The 19899-nt window shown below is 42.3% G+C and overlaps 3 protein-coding genes and 1 long non-coding RNA gene across 4 annotated transcripts; 3 read left to right on the top strand and 1 right to left on the bottom strand.

The window, feature by feature from the left end:
• The first annotated feature begins 1278 nt into the window (after positions 1-1278).
• LOC5508928 (alpha-catulin) lies at positions 1279-12544 on the top strand. Its single transcript, XM_048722955.1, has 11 exons — positions 1279-1493; positions 1695-2045; positions 3925-4044; positions 4174-4263; positions 5183-5350; positions 5808-6017; positions 6377-6463; positions 6712-6870; positions 7201-7293; positions 7823-7973; positions 11833-12544. The coding sequence occupies exons 1-11, from the start codon at positions 1413-1415 to the stop codon at positions 11886-11888; spliced, it is 1566 nt and encodes a 521-aa protein (XP_048578912.1). The 5' UTR covers positions 1279-1412; the 3' UTR covers positions 11889-12544.
• Positions 12545-12705: 161 nt separating this feature from the next.
• On the top strand, positions 12706-13750 carry LOC125561111 (filaggrin-2-like). The gene is made up of 2 exons (XM_048724419.1): positions 12706-13429; positions 13737-13750. The coding sequence occupies exons 1-2, from the start codon at positions 12706-12708 to the stop codon at positions 13748-13750; spliced, it is 738 nt and encodes a 245-aa protein (XP_048580376.1).
• A 356-nt stretch (positions 13751-14106) lies between these two features.
• Positions 14107-16030, bottom strand: LOC116615999. Its single transcript, XR_007306805.1, has 4 exons — positions 15875-16030; positions 15313-15456; positions 14873-15097; positions 14107-14252 (listed from the first exon to the last, which is right to left on the bottom strand). It is a non-coding gene; the product is annotated as an uncharacterized LOC116615999 (long non-coding RNA).
• A 297-nt stretch (positions 16031-16327) lies between these two features.
• On the top strand, positions 16328-19662 carry LOC116615989. The gene is made up of 4 exons (XM_048722937.1): positions 16328-16863; positions 17284-17385; positions 18105-18608; positions 18825-19662. The coding sequence occupies exons 2-4, from the start codon at positions 17313-17315 to the stop codon at positions 18971-18973; spliced, it is 726 nt and encodes a 241-aa protein (XP_048578894.1). The 5' UTR covers positions 16328-16863; positions 17284-17312; the 3' UTR covers positions 18974-19662.
• Positions 19663-19899: the final 237 nt, after the last annotated feature.

The raw sequence follows: 19899 nt of genomic DNA, 5'->3' as shown, positions 1-19899 counted from the left end.
TCCAAAGCCGAGAACGAATTCCGAAAATCGAGCTTTGAGTATAGCGGCGCGATGCTGTGGAACGGCCTCTCTAGACTAACAAAGGCGAAATCCCTTCTTTCTTTTCGGAGGAAACTCACCGCTGAGCTACATTGAGGACCATCGCTTGAACACTCCCATTTTGTCAAGCACGACCCAACTTGAAACCAGCTTGATATTTATAATTGTAAAGTTGTGTTTGGCAAGCGTGGATAAATCAATGTGTGTGTGTATGGTGTGTTGTGCGCTCATGGGCTGATAGGATATTGTAATGGTATGTTGTGCGCCCATGGGCTGATGGGATATTGTAATGGTGTGATGTGCGCCAAGAGGCTGACGGGATATTGTAATGGTGTGTTGTGCTCTTATGGGCTGATAGGATATTGTAATGGTGTGTTGTGCGCCTATGGGCTGATGGGATATTGTAATGGTGTGTTGTGCGCCTAGAGGCTGATGGGATATTGTAATGGTGTGTTGTGCTTCTATAGGCTGATGGGATATTGTAATGGTGTGTTGTGCGCACATGGGCTGATGGGAGATTGTAATGTGGGGTTGTGCGCCAATGGGATGATGGGATATTGAAATGGTGTGTTGTAGGCCAATGGGCTGATTGGATATTAGCACTAAGCACACAAATTGCGCCAGCATTGGAATACTGTACTTACCTTGTGAGCTATTTTTTGGTTTTGCTGGGCTCGGGTTAGTTTATTTTCGCCATATTCAACCCTGTGTTAGTTTCGGTTAGGGAAAAACAATATAATGCAATTCGGAATAGAAATAAAATTATTGTCCTATCAACCTATCAAGCGTGTGCCGGTTCCATGGTGATTCCAAGAGCCTTCGTAATCTTCCCTCCTGTGTACCAGACATTCACTTTTCAAACTTCTAGCAATACGCTTTGACACTTGATATCTCGATGTTATATAGCCTTGTAATCGCTTATGTACAGTGATGTGATAATCATCTTTAACGCAAAATAATAACTGAATAAGTTCTATTATATTCTATATATAATACTAAACTTACAAACTAGACAAGACTAAAACGACGTGTCAAACTCGCGTTTTTCGTGTTTTGTCTTTTCGTTTATCTTTTTCTTATTTCACGGAAAGAATGTGGTTAAAATATTCATGTCTTTCTTGATTGTTATTTTGTATTTGTTTTGAAATTGTTGTCTAATTTTGGTCAATCGCAATTAGCGACCACTAAATCGCGCAAAATAAGATAACACTACAGGAATCGATCAAGCGTGATGCTTTGATTGACAGCTTCTGCATTTGATTGGGTTCTTCGCGGCCCGTAGGCAAATCGACAGCTACCGCGATAATACAGTTAGAATGGCAGAATTCTACTCATAGCCTAGACTCCGATAACTAGAACATTATTCAGGTCTGATGATGGCTAAGTGGGACTCGCGAAATCTTGAGATTCGTAGCAAATCGGTTGAACAGACTCTTATTCCGCTTGTAACCCAGGTAGGTAGAAGGATGACCTTTAATAAGAGGACATGAATCGCAGGAATCTAGAATTCCATGTTCTGTCCGATTTTTTAGCCTTCTCTGTGAAGCTTATCGCGTCTAGCTTGTCTGAGCCTGTTCTGTATTGAATTGCAAGTATTCACTTGTGACTAATGTACTGTCCTTCGTGCTAAACTCTAATTCTCTGGGTTTATTTAGATTACTACGTTGGTGAACCACAAAGATCGGGGATGCCGGTCCGAGAAAGCAAAACAAGCTATCCAAGCAGTTGGAGAAGCTGTTAGGAACGCTGTTTTACGTTTTGTCAGCGTAGGAGAACAAATTTCCAAGGAGAATGAAGACGTATCGGCCGAAATGTTGGAGGCTTGCGAGGAGGCGAGGAAAGCCGGCGAAGTTATTTCCCGATTAACATCCTCTAAGTGCCCTGACGTTAACAACGAGAAAACCGGCATGGTTCGTGCGGCTCGATCGCTTCTTTCTGCGGTAACTAGGGTCTTGATTATAGCGGACTCTGTTATGATCAAGCGACTTCTGGTGGCAGTGAAGAAGGTAAGAATACCTTCACTCTGGTATGGCTGGCATTCCTATACATCGCAAGGGCGCGCAGGGCAAATTACATTGAGCGCAGAAATGTAACAGGAGTTCACATAAACAAAGAGTATACTTAAATTTGCCAGAGTTTCAGGGGATGTTAAAAAATAGTTGTCTCATTAATTTGTACATAATATTGCAGTGAATATGTATTATTTTCGCAGTTACATATTATAATTTACATCATTATTTGAGTTTGTAATATATTCCGAGGTATATCCAATCAGTTCGGAACAATTGAAACAAATCTCTCAATTATATTATTTTGCGGTTCCATAGCTAAGTCCTATTGTTTCAAATTAAATGTTTGCAATCATAACCAAACTATATGAACAAATTAGAAAACTATTTATAATACTATTTTGTCAACTTATAAGTACAATGTTGAAACATATTCTCATTCATTTTACTCTCAGATTATGAAATAAGGGTTAACGTTTTATTGAGTATGATTATTTAATATAATTATACTGGCGAGTTATTGTCCAAACAGATTATAGCAAACGTAGATATAGACAAAGTATTTCTAGTATGTGCTGTTTTAACAGCACATACTCATGAGAGTATGAGAGTATGAGATAAGTTTTAAAAAACTTATCTCATAGGTTTTGATTACAAATACAAACATACACAAAAGAATGCGATAATAGCTATCCGGAAAAGTGTGTCCATTTTTTCACACGCACTCATTATCACACCAAGCTACATAGCCGTAGAAGGCCTAATGGTGGGCACAACCACGCCCCTAATGGTTATTTCCTTATAATTTTTGAAAATATTGGGGGGGAACATGCCCCCAGTGCTGTTTTAACAGCACATACTCATGAGGGTATGAGAGTATGAGATAAGTTTTAAAAAACTTATCTCATAGGTTTTGATTACAAATACAAACATACACAAAAGAATGCGATAATAGCTATCCGGAAAAGTGTGTCCATTTTTTCACACGCACTCATTATCACATCAAGCTACATAGCCGTAGAAGGCCTAATGGTGGGCACAACCACGCCCCTAATGGTTATTTCCTTATAATTTTTGAAAATATTGGGGGGTAACATGCCCCCAGTGCCCCACCCTCTGCTAAGGTGCTGCATCATCCCATTGGCACACAACACACCAATACAATATCCCATCAGCCTTTAGGCGCACAACACACCATTACAAAATCCCATCAGCCCAAGGGTGCACAACACACCATTACAATATCCTATCAGCCCATGGACACACAACACACCATTTCAATATCCCATCAGCCCATGGACGCACAACACACCAATACAATATCCCATCAGCCCAAGGGCGCACAACACACCATTACAGTATCCCATCAGCCCATAGGCGCACAACACACCATTACAGTATCCCATCAGCCCATGGGCGCACAACACACCATTACAATATCCCATCAGCCCATGGACGCACAACACACCATTACAATATCCCATCAGCCCATGGGCGCACAACACACCATTACAATATCCCATCAGCCCAAGGGCGCACAACACACCAATACAATATCCCATCAGCCCATGATTGCACAACCCCCCCCCCACTTAGGTAAGGGTGGACACACATCTGCCAGAAAGCAGACTTTTTCTTATAAAGAGCCTTCCCCCTCTCCTTCAGCAATTTCTGCCCGCATTTCCCTTCAATAGCAAATTCTGTCCCCAATCATCCCTTGCCTTTACTCACAGAAGTGTGCTATTGTTCTCGACTTGCTAATTACTGATAGTATAATTTATTTTATGATCCAGCCCTCAACCATTCCTGGCCTTGACCAAAGAATGCATCCCTGTGCTATTGTTCTCACTATGTATTGAATTGCATCTTTTCACAGGTTGAGGACAGACTACAGGAGTTAGAAACCATTAACTCATTCACTGAGTTTGTACAGACGTTTAGCCAATTTGGAGCTGAGATGGTGGAGCTTGCACATTTATCTGGTGATAGGCAAAATGTAATTACTCATGGTGAGGTTGGGCGGTGGGCTACACACAGGGCCTTACAAAATTATAGATCTGGATATTTATTAGGTCCTTTTTGCAGCTAATTATGCTTTCTTTACCATCACATTAATATATCTCAGGACCTCAAAGATGACTGCCAACGTGCAGAGATGTGCTGTGCTCGAACAATTCTAGAAAAATCTACCATGATGCTTCTTACAACTTCAAAGGTAAGAAACCAAAAGTTGATGGTGGTAATGTGATAATGATGACATCAATCATGTTGATGATGATGATGGTTATTGTGATTATTGTATTAATGATGATGATGTTAATGGTAGTAATGATAATGATGATTGTGATGGTGGTGATGAAGATGATAATGATGATGATGGCACTGATGTTGATGATGATAATGATGATGATGGCACTGATGATGATGATGATGATTGTGATGATGGCACGGATGATGATGATGATGATGATGATGATGATGATGATGATGATGATGATGATGGTGATGGTGATGGTGATGGTGATGGTGATGGTGATGGTGATGGTGATGGTGCTGGTGCTGGTGCTGGTGCTGGTGCTGGTGCTGGTGCTGGTGCTGGTGCTGGTGCTGGTGCTGGTGCTGGTGCTGGTGCTGGTGCTGGTGCTGGTGCTGGTGCTGGTGCTGGTGCTGGTGCTGGTGCTGGTGCTGGTGCTGGTGCTGGTGCTGGTGCTGGTGCTGGTGCTGGTGCTGGTGCTGGTGCTGGTGCTGGTGCTGGTGCTGGTGCTGGTGCTGGTGCTGGTGCTGGTGCTGGTGCTGGTGCTGGTGCTGGTGCTGGTGCTGGTGCTGGTGCTGGTGCTGGTGCTGGTGCTGGTGCTGGTGCTGGTGCTGGTGCTGGTGCTGGTGCTGGTGCTGGTGCTGGTGATGGTGATGGTGATGGTGATGGTGATGGTGATGGTGATGGTGATGGTGATGGTGATGATGGTGATGGTGATGGTGATGATGGTGATGGTGATGATGACAGTGATGATGATGACAGTGATGATGATGAGGATGATGATGAGGATGATGATGATGACGATGATATACACTGATGATGATGGGTATGATTATTTTATTGTTAATGATGATTATGATGACATCATCATTTTTTACAGACATGTCTTCGTCATCCGGGCTCTATGGCAGCGAAGGATAACCGGGGCGGTGTGTTCCAGAAGATGCGCGAAGCCATGAAAACGATACGTCTTATTACCGAGGATAAATATAAAGATAATGCAAGAAAGAACCAACCCTGTTTAGCTTTGGATCTGCGGAAATTCGAAGTGAGTCAGGCGGATTTAGGGGCTGGTCGAACGGGCCCCGGCCTCCCTTATTTTCAGATAATTTGGCTTAAAATTAACAAGTAATATAAAGAAATACACGGAAGAACATTGAATCCGGCCCCCCCTTTCTTGAAACCCTTGCTTTGCCCCCACCCCTCTCTTGGAGCTCCTGGGTCCGCCCCTGTGAGTCCAATTGCTTACTTTGGCCTTGTATGAAAACCGAATCTCAATAATTTTATTGAAAACTGAAGAAAGATGGAATTTGATAAATCAAAATTTGCTAATATAATGCGACATTAGGACTACATTGTATCGAGATATCTAGTAAAATTCAGAGTAATCTTATACGGTATGTTTTAACAATGTTTTCATGTTCGAGCCGTTCCATTAAAATAGCCCTTTTCCAAAAAACAAAAACAGTCATGTTAACTTGGCACTTTATAACGTTTATTTTCAGCACTCTCTAGAAACATTTCGGAAAAGCGCCTCCGGCGACCACGAAGCAAAGATCAATTTCCAGAAAGGCTTAGAGAGAATCCTTATAGATATCGAACCCGTCATCGACGCCCCCCAAACACGCAAGGAGAAGCGAGAGAAAATCATAGCTTTGTGCGAAAATGCACAAGATATCATGAAAGACATTCTAGAAAAACACACGGATGGCGAGGTATGGTTCCACCATGATTCTATGGTGGTGGTTCTACCCGAAAAATATTCCCTAATAAGCCTAACAATTATTGACAATTATTGTCTAGCCTAAAACGTTGGGTATGTTCTGGTCGTTTGTCATTTGTATGGCTTTCGATTTCGGCCTTTTCGCTTGTAATAGGTCAACCAATTAGATTACAGCATCAATGATAGACCACTAGCGTGATTTGACTAATGTATAATATCCGTCTTCCTGCATAAGAGTCATACGCCTGCAGACCTATGCATGTTTCTGGTATTACCGAATTGTATTCCTTCAGATATAAGTCCCTCTAATCCGTACATGTATACTTATTAATGGCTTGCGCCCTGTTATAGGTCCCTGCTACGCCGAGCAGCAGTGCGAATTCTTTAGATTTAGCTTTACAGAGAGTATCAAAAGTAGCAATGGACTTACGGCACGAGGTAAGAAAAGTCCTAAAATATTTCTAAGAAAAACGCCGTGCTGGATGTCGTTCTATGGTCGGTTATGTCAACTATACCCTAAGAGAGAATAGGGATGATTAAGATTGCCTACTAGCAGGCGCGGTCACAGGGGGTGCGCAGTGTGCGCGCTGACTAGATTTATTTAGTAACATCGGTCTCCTAAACTTTCCTACAACCAGGCATTATTTTTCCAAAGCCTTCTACAAGTTCACAACGATGTGTTCTAGGTCCACCAAGTAGCGACAGATCAGGTGTTCGAGGTGTTCTCCCATCAAGGCCACAAGAAGTCCCTTCCCTCTCTACGTAGCGCCGCAGCTGTAGGAGATCTCGCGCAGGCCGAGCATGCAGCCACAGTTTTTCAACAGGACGCAAAGAGGCTAGAAGACGTGAGTCAACCTAGGCTAGAAACCCCTCCTCACCCCCACCCTCTTCTTTGGCTATTGATACTTTCAACAGGACGCAAAGAGGCTAGAAGACGTGTGTCAAGCTAGGCTAGAAACCCCTCCTAACCCCCCCCCCCCCCCCTTCTTTGGCTAGAAGACGTGAGTCAACCTAGACTAGAAACCCATCCCCTTCTTTGGCTACTGATACAAATATAACTTCTTATCCTTTGTTCCTCTCCCCCTAGGATCACTTTTTCTTTTCCGCTCTTCCAGTGGCTTGAATCATGGTTATCACAGGAAGGGCAATACTAAAACTGATCAAACTGCTTTCAGGTTTCGAAAGTTGCAAGGAGTATGTCAGTAAACGAAGCTATCGCTATTACCGCTAGGAACGTCGAGGAGAATATCAAATCACTTTGTCCTCAGGTATGAAACATGCTCCTGTACGATTTTAATAGAAACGTGTGTACTTATTAACCTCTATCCAGTAAAAAGTCAAAAATATTTGCTTTTCTAAAATGCTCTCTTTAGATACCTCTACATGCAGTACATCAGAAGCCAACACCTTTGAAGCAGCAGTTGGTCACTGTATTTCTGCTAATATTTTTCCCTAAGCAATAGGTTTTGGTGTCAAGGAGGGGGGGATTTGTGTGCTTGTGCTACCCTTTCTATAGGACACATGAGCATCCGTTCACACAAGTAACCCAGATCTCTTATAGAGTTAGTCGATTGAAAAAGACGCTTTACGTGATTTGATATTACTCGATCGTACCATGGCGCTGTTTCTCATTATGTTAAAAAGCTAACGCATTACCGTTCTGTTCCGGCAGAATGTCTTTGTAGTTTTTGTTTTCACAGTTGTTGTTGTTGTTTATAACGTTTACCCATTCTTCCCAGTAATCATTGACATTTCAAAAAGGAAATATTTTAAAGTTAACCGCTTTCTCTGCAACAGGTCATAGACGCTGCGCGCACTCTGTCCGCTCACCCCGTCAGTAAAATCGCTCAAGAAAACATGGACGTGTTTATAGAAATTTGGGAAACGCAAGTAGAGGAACTCGGGAAAGTCCTTCGTGGAATCACAGCGGGTGGAGACCTCAGTAAAAGTACGTATAAGAGAAAAGGCTTGGGAGAACTAGCTTGTAGCCTACTAGAGAGAGGATTGTCGAGAGAAGAGTAGTATAGAGGGAAGAAACGAGCCCGAAAATATGGAGGGGAAAAGATAAAGATGCAATATAAATGGATGTTCAACGTATTTGATAAGCCGGCTCGTATCTCTTTTAACATTGCCCTGCACGTACCCGGATTTCGTTGCTTTGCAGGCGTAATATTCACTACTACAACCTCATTAAACGAGCTTATTAAATTATTCATTTTGCAGGGAAATCTTTCAGACTATCGAGGGTTCTTCATCACCCGCATTTATTGGAAATTGATAAAGATGGATGTCCTACCGCTTATAAACATAAACTACAAAATCTAAATGACCAGTAAAAGTAAACGTGCTCGCGGCAAAGAGTGCTAAGAAGCACTGTAAGCGTCGACTAAAACTACAGTAGGCGACGCAGGATCCAGCCCAGGATCTTTTGGGGAGAGGAGAGGCTAAATTACTACGAATGAGGGAGATTCCATTTTATCTGTGGTCTTCTCTTTACTGGATTTGAGACTGCCTTAATTTATAACCTTTTTTAAATAACCTAAAAGGCCACCCTGGTGGACGCTACAATGTAAAAATGCCACTTTTTATGAATAGTAATCAAGAAAGGCTTTTAAATTTTACTTAATCATAATCCGCATTACTAAGCCAATTAAAAAAACTAAAAAATTCTTTTTTATACCGGTTTTGGGCTGTCGTGCCGTCCATACTATGTATATTTGTCACAGTAATGCAACGTAGATTTATGTAATACTGACTGTTTTAACTGAAACTGAAATACGATGATAACCCAAGACATGTTCGGGATAAATTTGTTTATAAAGAAAATAAACAATAAACATAAAATAAAAATGAAAGGAAAGGTTACTTAGATTATAACACTTATCAGTAGCTATGTATTCCTGTGATGAAATACTGAGAGCACACATACAGCTATTTCAATAAACGTTGTCGAAGAGCGCTCTGCCGCACGCGCCCATACCGCGAGGTAGTATGGGTAATATACTATATGTTGTTTCAAGCTCTGCCATCCTTCACCGCCGACACGAACTTCGTTGAACGCTATCAGGATGGCAGTACAGTCTGATAATTTTCTAAATATATATCTGCGCGTCCTTAAACAAGTAAAAAACAAGAGCAGGTTTGTCTTCTATCCCGTATAGGTGTCAAACGGGGACTCCGTAGTTACACTAAAAAAAAACCTGTTGTTGAACGAAATAGCAACGACGACGGCGACCGACTGCAGGGAGAACCCAAAAAGCTTTTATACTTTGCGCTCAATTTTAAACTAATTTAGATAAAATCCACTCGTTTATGTGTTCCCATTAAAACTATAGTAAACCCAAGAATCTTATTTCTAGAATAGCGAATAAGGATAAGTCTAGTTTATCATGTTAGCACACCCTCCCGTCCTCGCTGCACCCAGTCTACGGAACAGATGCTCATTTGCATAAGCCACTGTCCGGCGTCCTCGATTCCATGCGACGTCATCTTCTGCCATTTGTCATGACAACAGCCCACGCTTTAACGAAGGCGATGTTTTGCGAAGTTTTATCACATTTATAACATTAGAAATTATGCTCGCCTGTTATACTTTTTTAACACAAAAAATATCATGACAATAAAGAATAAGGGTCAACTTTTCTCATGTTAGCAAATTAACTTCCTAAGAAGTCTTAAAAGAATCAGATTTTTGCGATATTTTAAAGAAAATGAATCACATGAGAAAAGTTCTAGCCCACTAAATTTCACATTTTTGGTACATCCAGTCATAAGCAATGTTAAAAGCCGAGACTCACAGCATAGCTTAATCTGTTATTTTACTTAATCTGAGTAAACTCTGAGCACATATTTCCACCTGGTTTTAAAATTATTAAACGATTACGAGCTTGCATGGTTTTACCGTCTCCAAGCCGCAAAGCACGCATGTAATTATATTCTAAATATCTCGAAAAGGCGTGGGAATTGCTGGAAAGTTTGTATTGGACGTTTGATTAGAATTCCTTCAGGAATTTGTCTGCGAGGTCTGATTTTCGTAGCACCCTTTATTTAGAGCAATAAGTCCTTTAATAGCAAAGACATGCAACAACTGTACCATCCAGATAACTCGCCAGCGAAGGTCTTCACTATAAGAGTGCGGCATATTTATGCCCTGAAAACAAACCGTACCATCCAGATAACTCGCCAGCGAAGGTCTTCACTATAAGACTGCAGCATATTTATGCCCTGAAAACAAACCGTACCATCCAGATAACTCGCCAGCGAAGGTCTTCACTATAAGACTGCAGCATATTTATGCCCTGAAAACAAACCGTACCATCCAGAAACCCCGCCATCGAAGGTCGTCACTATAAGACTGCAGCATATTTATGCCCTGAAAACAAACCGTACCATCCAGATAACTCGCCAGCGAAGGTCTTCACTATAAGACTGCAGCATATTTATGCCCTGAAAACAAACCGTACCATCCAGATACCCCGCCATCGAAGGTCGTCACTATAAGACTGCAGCATATCTATGCCCTGAAAACAAACCGTACCATCCAGATACCTCGCCATCGAAGGTCTTCACTATAAGACTGCAGCATATTTATGCCCTGAAAACAAACTGAAAACTTGGCGCGTGCGGCAGAGCGCTCTTAGATAACGTTTATTGAAATAGCTGTTCACAGGCACATGGAGAAAGCGACCTTACATTTGTCACGGGTTTGCAATATTCTGCTTTCGTTTTATAGCTCGATAACGATATGATTCGCATCAAAATTGCGTTCAGTTTATTTAATTTCAAAGCCGTTGCAGGCCACTGACAGATTGGGGGTGGGGACAATACAGAAACATTAAGAAAATATGGGTGGGGGGCACAGTAACGTCCGTACACTGGTCATTTTCCTATAATTTAAATTTTTTTTTTTTGGGGGGGGGGGCATAGTCCCCAGTGCCCCACCCCCTGCTACGGCCCTGAATCTCTTACCTACATGCCTAACTTGTCACCTCCTCTAAAACTAAATACCTCACCGCACAAAACACACCCGTCTATCAGATGCATTACCCAGAACTCTTAGTATGATGCTCTCTCGTCGCACTTTATACGATAAATATAAAGAAATTGCTCATATTCGTGTAAAGAAATTTCAAATTTTTTAGTAAAATAATCATTTTTTAGTAAAATTTTAACACGAAGTATTGGGTAGCTTCGCTAGCTCTGGCACCGTAGCAGGATAGCGACCAGGTCTTGTTGGTCCTAATGTGTTCTTGTCCCCACTACCCCCCCCCCCCCCTTCTTTTGTCTGTTACGTCCCTTACCACCTTTTCTAGTGAGTCCGACCAGTCTAGCGTTTGTTGAGAGTTTTTTTTTAGAATTGGAATCCATCCGTTCTTGTAAGCAATTTTATTAAACCCTTGTTTAAAAATAAACTCAGCACAAAAACGAAAGTACGCATGTTTCTCGATATATTTCAACAAAACATGTATAAATGGTGCGATTACTTTTGAATTGATCATCACTGGGCCCAGTGGATTTATTTATCACCTTTACCCTCACAAATGATTAGTACACATAAGCACCTTTTGGTCTTGACATTTTGCCAATGGTCGTCTTACCCTGGCTAAGCCTTTCATGGGATATCAAGAGAGCATTGATAAATGTTTTTCGTTCATTTTCGTCGAGTTGGCAAACAGCCACACGCAACGCACAGGGGTAGGGGTAGAAGTTCTATTTCCAAAAATAGACTAGATGATAATACCAAGGTTACCATCTTTTATTAATGCTATTGTACCATAGGGTTAATAAACATGAGGTCTTTATTGCAGCGGATTCTGGTCGGCGCAAGAGAATGGTCTACAACGCCGAGTACGCCACACTATAGTTATAATATAAAGTCACTATATAAATCACTGGGTTAACAGATCGTAGCTGTACGTTATGACGTCACAAGTTGGTCTGTTAAAGCAACTTATGACGTCACAGGGACTTTGTGAAGGCAAAGACGTCAAACAAGGTATGTGAAAGCGGCCCATTACGTCACAAGAGTTAAGACTGCTTATTACGTCAAAGGAAGACTGTTTCCTCGTTTTATTTGGGAAGAATCTTTGTAAGCTTTAAATGGCGTAAATGTTTGGACACCAAACTAGAATTCTTTTCTGTGTATTCTGGATGTGCTAGCTAGCTGTGTATGAGTTTGCGTTTCCTTAAAAACGCCACTTATTTGTGACCATCTGTAGCCTGATAAAAAGTGCTTCGAAAGACTGTCTAATAAATAGTATGTTATTCTTTTATCGTTTCCTAGTCCGGATATACATCAGAATAAGAGATTATGAGGTTCAAATGACTTTATCAGATCTGTGATAAGCTTTGAGAGTAGGCTGTTTCTAAGTTTAATTTAGTAACGGGAACGCATGTGAGTTAGCTAGATCTTTAAACAAATTACATCTTCAGATTAAAACATTATGATTTATTATTATTTTAATTCAAAATTCAAATTGAACATTTATAAGTATTTTTTATTAAAGCGATTTCAAGCAACTATATTGTTTGTTGTCTATTTTATTGTATTTGGTCATTAAGAGCCCTCTTTCTACTTCGCTCTTGTTGCATTTGATTGCATTGGTTTTTCATACTAAATTACAAGGCATACAAGGTTACTATACTTAATTACGGCAAGCCATGACAGTCAATGGCAATTCATGGCAGTCAGGTCAAGCCATGGCAGTCAATGGCAATTCATGGCAGTCAGGCCAAGCCATGGCAGTCAATGGCAATTCATGGCAGACAGGCCAAGCCATGGCAGTCAATGGCATTTCATGGCAGTCAGGCCAAGCCATGGCAGTCAATGGCAATTCATGGCAGTCAGGCCAAGCCATGGCAGTCAATGGCATTTCATGGCAGTCAGGCCAAGCCATGGCAGTCAATGGCAGTCAGGCCAAGCCAAGGCAGTCAATGGCAATTCATGGCAGTCAGGCCAAGCCATGACAGTCAATGGCAATTCATGGCAGTCAGGCCAAGCCATGGCAGTCAATGGCAATTTATGGCAGTCAGGCCAAGCCATGGCAGTCAATGGCAATTCATGGCAGTCAGGCCAAGCCATGGCAGTCAATGGCAATTCATGGCAGTCAGGCCAAGCCATGGCAGTCAATGGCAATTCATGGCAGTCAGGCCAAGCCATGGCAGTCAATGGCAATTCATGGCAGTCAGGTCAAGCCATGGCAGTCAATGGCAATTCTTGGCAGTCAGGCCAAGCCATGGCAGTCAATGGCAATTCATGGCAGTCAGGACAAGCCATGGCAGTCAATGGCAATTCATGGCAGTCAGGTCAAGCCATGGCAGTCAATGGCAATTCATGGCAGTCAGGCCAAGCCATGGCAGTCAATGGCAATTCATGGCAGTCAGGCCAAGACATGGCAGTCAATGGCAATTCATGGCAGTCAGGCCAAGACATGCTCAGGCGCGTACACAGGGGGGTGTGCAGGGCGCGCGCACCCCCCCCCCCCCCCAAACAAGAAAAAGTGAGTCATATTTTATTAAGGAATCTTCAAATATATATTCAGCTTTTTCCATGTGATGCCTATGACTGCGCAACCCCCCTCGGCCAATCCTGGGAACGGGTCTGATGCTGTGCAACGGTAGTCAGAGGTGTACTTACCTTTAGGACTATTTAAGCCCGGGATTGACCAGAGTTGTGAAAAAATCGTTTGTGATTTGTATGTTGACACTGTAGGTTGCGAGGGTTGAATTGGCAAGCTTAGGTACAAAATGTCTCGTCATTACTGAAATATGGGCCGCGGGACCTTGTTCGTTGGAGTTGGGGTTGCGCTGATTGAAAGCTCTCCATCATGTATTAGCCATATTTACCAAGATAAAACACATCTTGGTAATCTAGGGCATCGAGCACATGTTTGTGCTCCTGCTAATACCCTGTATATTGGGGCCCACGTGTAAACACATGGTTATGCGGAATACCTTCCCGCCCCTAACCCTCACCGGGGCACTAGTAGGATGTGTCTCATGTGCTAGATGCCCTCAGTTAGAATATCCTGATTTTCACTAAATCTTTGCCTAAGAAGACCAGAGAACGTTTACAACTCATCTATCAGTTTCAAAATCATTCGAATTATATAAACATTTTTTTAAAAGATATTAACAATTGCTTAAAATTATAAATTATATCAAACTGATGTAGAAGTGTAATGCGTTAATACTTTTTCTTTGTTAACATCGAGACCCAGGCATCTTCCTGAAAGCAATAGAAAGAATAAGATGGTTATTTTCCAGTATAATTATTTTTTCTCGCGACTTCTTCAACCTGAAGAGTCAACGAAGTAAGAAGCCCGTAACTCCCCTGTTTATTATATTGCAGTTACTATAGTACTAAATCTATATATTGCCCTGGGTCCTTATCTGGGTTTGGGTCATATTTCCCATGCAACTTTAGCGTCCTCACGCTCTAAAAGCTAAGATTCCATACCCGGTAACATGATCCCGGCCTGAACTAAGGCGCGAATCCTGGTTCCCGTTTAACCCCTTTATGACCCTGTCTATTATACACAGTCAGGGGCGTGTCTAGAGAAAAATTCAGGTTAGTCCAGTGGAGTAATTCAATGGCCACGGATCAATTAAGGTGGAAAAATCGGCATCCTTGGCTCTTGAAACTTTTTCTATCCACATACACACATGAAATTAACCGTCCCTTAACTACCAACGAAGGGATCAACTGGAAGCGAACTCATCTCGTCACATGAGCAGGTTGGGGTCCGGATAGCCCCCCCCCCCCCCCTCCCCTTCGGACACGACGCGCCTGACAGATGCCTGGAATCCCCTCCATACTGATTTAGTTTTTTAGGGTGAAGCACTTACTTATGGTCTGCTTATTGTAGTAGCTAGCACCCTGAGAAACAGCACATCCAAATGTACTATCATATTGTTGCTGCAGGGTGTCCTTTAAAGGTGTGCTAGCTTCTACTGTAAGTCGCTTAGGATGCATCAGAGCCGTGCAGCTGGCGGTTGCGCAGACCGCGCAGGCTCTCACGGAAGCTCTGCATGCACGAACTGCACGGTGTGGGCGCCTCTATAGAAAAAAAACTGACACAGCAGAAATATGATACTCTGTGATCGGCGTCTCAAAGGCTTCATTTCGGTAATTTTAAATTGTCACCTTTATGGACGGATACGCAGAGAAGAGTTGAGCACATATAATAATGTAATGATAATGATTTTGATAATCAAAATAACGGCAACATGTTCTAACATATGGCATTGTCAGATATAAATGTGGGTACATAATGCCTTATAATCACCTCTGGTACAGCATCCGTTTGTGTCTCAACTGACGCCACTGTCACTTCACTAGTGGCCTGGACATCAGCCTCGGCGCATTCAGTATTGCATTCACTCCCTATGCTTTTTGTAGGTGGAGAGCAAGTCTGGCTCTCGGCGGTGCACTAAAACAACAAACAGTTGTCATAAATTTCCACACTTGATCTGAAACACACTAGCTTTTGATTTACTTCGTGTGGACGCGTCTCATTCGCTGTAAGTCATACTGATATTCGCTGTAAGTCTTACTGCGTGCGGACAGGTTTTATTCGCTGTAAGCCTTGCTGAGTGTAGGCGGGTATTATTCGCTGTAAGTCTCACTTAGTGTTGGGGGATATTATTCGCTGTATGTTTTACTGAGTGTAGGCGGGTTTTATTCGCTGTAAGCATTGCTGAGTGTAGGCGGGTTTTATTCGCTGTAAGCATTGCTGAGTGTAGGCGGGTATTATTCGCTGTAAGCCTTGCTGAGTTTTAGCAGGCTGGTATTATACGCTATGTAAGTCTTACTGTGTGTAGTCGGGTATTATTTGTTGTTTAACTTACTGCGAGTGGACGTGCATTCGCCTGTTCAATTTCTCTCTTCAGTTCTGCGAGGAGTCTGTTCGAAAAGAAAGAAATAATTTCAAAATAATCTTTACTGTGGAAGAACTAAGTACCAACTTAAGCATCTTTTGCGGTATTGTTCTTTGCCTGCTCCGCAATTTGTGTCGCAAAGGTCTCCTGCCAAGCAAACAGATGCATTAGTATAAGTATGAGATGGATATGAAATGTGTATGTTTTGATACCTTTTCTTCCTGTAGCCCGTCACAGGAGGACTTGAGGTTTTTTCTCATCTCTAAAACAGAAGAAAATGCAAAAAGGGATCTTGTAAGGGGGGGGGGGGCTTGTAAAAATCCGAGAAAAACTGGATAGCGTTGGCTCCCCCCCCCCCCCCCCCCCCTTATACAAATGTTTTTTTTAGTATAAAGACATATAAAGACAGAGGTCAACACAATTTATAACTTTTATCCTTTTGGCACACTTTTTACAAAAAAATACATTAATCTTTATTTTATCCCGAGTTGGCCTTTAACCCCAACTCCCCTCCCTTTCAAAGTTTTCATGGAAATTTGGAATTTTTAACTTGAAAAGATCCCTAAGTACATTGTCAAAATTGATGAGCAATTTCCAGTTCATTCCTTCACCTTTCGACAAGTGTTGGTGCTGAAGAAGATACGACCTAAATCAGAGGGTTTGTTAGTATGGCATTTTAATCTGTCATTTGTTTATCTTAATCTGAAAGTTGCAGACTCGTACCCAGTCGTTATTTGCTGTTGCGGGGACATCCTGTTTGTTGTATTCAAGCTAGCATGTACCACTAGGTTGTTTTTGTTGATCTACTAATAGCAATTACGAATCTGTCAAAACATACAAATAGGTGAGTGCCTGAGACGCGAAAAACATCTAACACAACCGCTGGCTTTACCTATGATCGAAACTGCGATAGATTTAAAATAATCAGTGCGGCCACAGGGCATCTTCGTATCTTTAAGGTGATTTTTTTAAAATCTTGTTTCTCATTTTGTGTGTGTGTGTATGTGGATAGTCGAATATTTACAATTAATAGATTTACTAGATTGTTGATCTAACTTAATTTTGACATGCAATTAATCATGATATATAATTATTTAAACTTTGGTTTTTACTGGCGTCCTTCTATATAAACTGAATAAGAGAGCTCTAGTTTTGAATAATACTCGGCTTTTTTTACCATAACCCCAGCCAACAATTTTTCGTCCGATTCCCATCGGAAAGTAATCGTGGGTGATTGATAAAACATATTTTACTTGTGCCTTTGCCGTTATATATCATCGAAAGTTCTGCACGCCTTTTTTTTTTCTTGGGAAAGGACACTACATTTCCGAAATATGTAGCATACGAGATCTCATGAATAACTCGCTTGTGTTTAAAAGACTTTTACAGAGAAACGCACACTGGCATCATGTCTGGACAGCTCAACGTTTTCTTTATGATGTTAGCTCTTTTCAACCTCGCAGCATCTCAACCTATGTCGGGTAAGATCTCCCTACTATAGAGCATGCGGTACACAGTTTATCAACTTGTTTTTAGGTAAACGTTCTCACAAAATAATTTTGTGGCGAACAGGGTTAAAAAGAAAGCTTATCAAAGAGAGAAATAGAAAATAAATTTACAAAGATGAGGAGGGTTTGGGAATGAGAGGGGTAAGGGGCTGGGGCCGAGTATGGGAGAGAGGGAGTCTGAGGGTATAGGAGACAAGTGGGGGATATGGATGGATGAGGGGTCCGGGGATGAGGGAGTGTGAGGTGAGGTATAGGAGATAAGTGGGGGATATGGATGGATGAGGGGTCCGGGGATGAGGGAGTGTAAGGGTATAGGAGACGAGTGGGGGATATGGATGGATGAAGGGTCCGGGGATGAGGGAGTCTGAGGTGAGGTATAGGGGATAAGTGGGGGATATGGATGGATGAGGGGTCCGGGGATGAGGGAGTCTGAGGGTATAGGAGACAAGTGGGGGATATGGATGGATGAAGGGTCCGGGGATGATGGAGTGTGAGGGTATAGGAGGTAAGTGGGGGATATGGATGGATGAGGGGTCCGGGGATGAGGAAGTCTGAGGTGAGGTATAGGGGACAAGTGGGGGATATGGATGGGTGAAAGAGGGCTAGCGTTTGTGCGGTGTATTAGGGTATGCGATAAGAGTGATCCGGTTTTCAGAAAGATTTTTATATGTATTATCATCCTCCTTCGCTAGACCCGAGAAAACGAAGTGTACCCATCAGCAAGAGACAAGAAATCGCCCCACACATCATGGCAAACCCTCCTATCACCCCCTCGCTACTCCCATCCGCTAATGACGTCACGCTTATGCCTAACGGGATTCCCGCGAGTTACGGGTCTGTCATACACAATCTCTTCAGACAGCACCCCAATGGCTTCCATGGCGCTAATCTACCGCATGGGTACTTTGGAAGGCCCCGCCTGGGACCTCATTACGGACCCCATGTGGGAGCACAAATTGGACCTTATTTTGGGGATGTAGAGAGAAACCAATTTACTGGTCCATTGGGCGGTGTCCTTGGGTCCCGTTTTCCTTATGTACATCATCATTTCGGTTACCAACGCAGCCCGGCATTCCTTATGAATGGCCTACGCGCTGGCGAACTGGATTACCCTTACAGAAAAAGATTGTATCATTTTGGCATTTATGGCGAAAACACGCCCGAGATAATGTTCATGGGTGAAAAACCCCACTACCGTAAGTACATAACGTTGCTGTCACAACATAAACCCGCGAAGTCTGGGGATGTGTGTGTATAAAGAGTGAGTTATTGAAGTTTGGGGTGGGTATGTATTCGAGGTGTTATAGATAAAATTGATCAGCCAACCAGCCAATAAAAGGCTGTAAGCATTAGAGCATAGTGCAACGGACCGCTGTCTAAATAAACGGTAATCACATGGGTTGTCGTTTCAGCTTATCCTCTACATGATTTTCATCCCTTCCCTTCTCTGCTGTACGCGCGTCTACTAGGAGCTCGAAGGCGTTACTTCCAGCATCACGCACTTAGTCACGCTATGGACGTCTACCTGCACGGACCAAGTCACGCAACGTGGGATTACTGAGTCACGCGAGTGATTTCTACCTGCACGGATCAAGTCACGTAACACCAAGTCACGCAAAGTGAGATTATTTAGACACGCCAGCGATATCTACCTGCACGGATCAAGTCACGCAACACCAAGTCACGCAAAGTGGGGTCACACTCCTTCCTCCCTCCAGTCGTCACTGAACGACTATGTGACATAGGTCCTAAAAATCGCCATTTCATTCATGGGATTTTTTTGTTTTTTTTTCGAAAAATTCCTTGAATATACGAATGAGTTTTCCTATATAAAAATGCAAAATAACAAGGAAAAAAATTTAGACGCGTACACATCAGCCAGAATTGTCAGAAAGGGCGTGACGGCCGCAGCCATGTGTTTTGAGTTGCCACTCAAAAAGTGGAAAGATGGAGACAAAGAAAGGCTTCTAGAGAGGCACAAAAATGCACGGTAAACAACACGCTCTCGCCTGATGTTTCACCTGAGAACCCTCCTACAGCAACTGCAGCTAAGGCGCTAGGGAGGGTTTAAAAAATACCCTTAGGGGGAGATTTTAACTCACAAGAAAACACTGCTGCATTACACCAGTGTAGTAAAAAATGTGACTTATAGTGACATACTTATAGTATGTCACGCTGTACACTCCTAGTGATGGCCTTCTAGTTTAACAAACGCTGTTGTAAATAAAGCGATCAAACAAGAGAAGAGAAGATTTTTTTATCTTGTTGATATAAAAACGGCATGGCCACCTTCCCCTCAAAATGTAGAATCGTAAATTAAAACTCCTTTTCTTAGCTTATCTCTCCCCTCTGAGAAGTAAAATTTTCAGATTCTCAAATCTCTTCTTTTCCTCGGAAATTTACTTACCCATCTTTCTTTACATCAAAGAGAAGGGACATCTAATTGTGTAAAATGATAACAGCTTGGGGGCCATGCAAATCAAAATC

This window comes from Nematostella vectensis, chromosome 2 (assembly GCF_932526225.1).
Source record: "Nematostella vectensis chromosome 2, jaNemVect1.1, whole genome shotgun sequence".
NCBI lineage: Eukaryota > Metazoa > Cnidaria > Anthozoa > Actiniaria > Edwardsiidae > Nematostella > Nematostella vectensis.
Note: the sequence above shows the minus strand (reverse complement) of the source record. Positions and strands in the feature narration are given on the sequence as shown.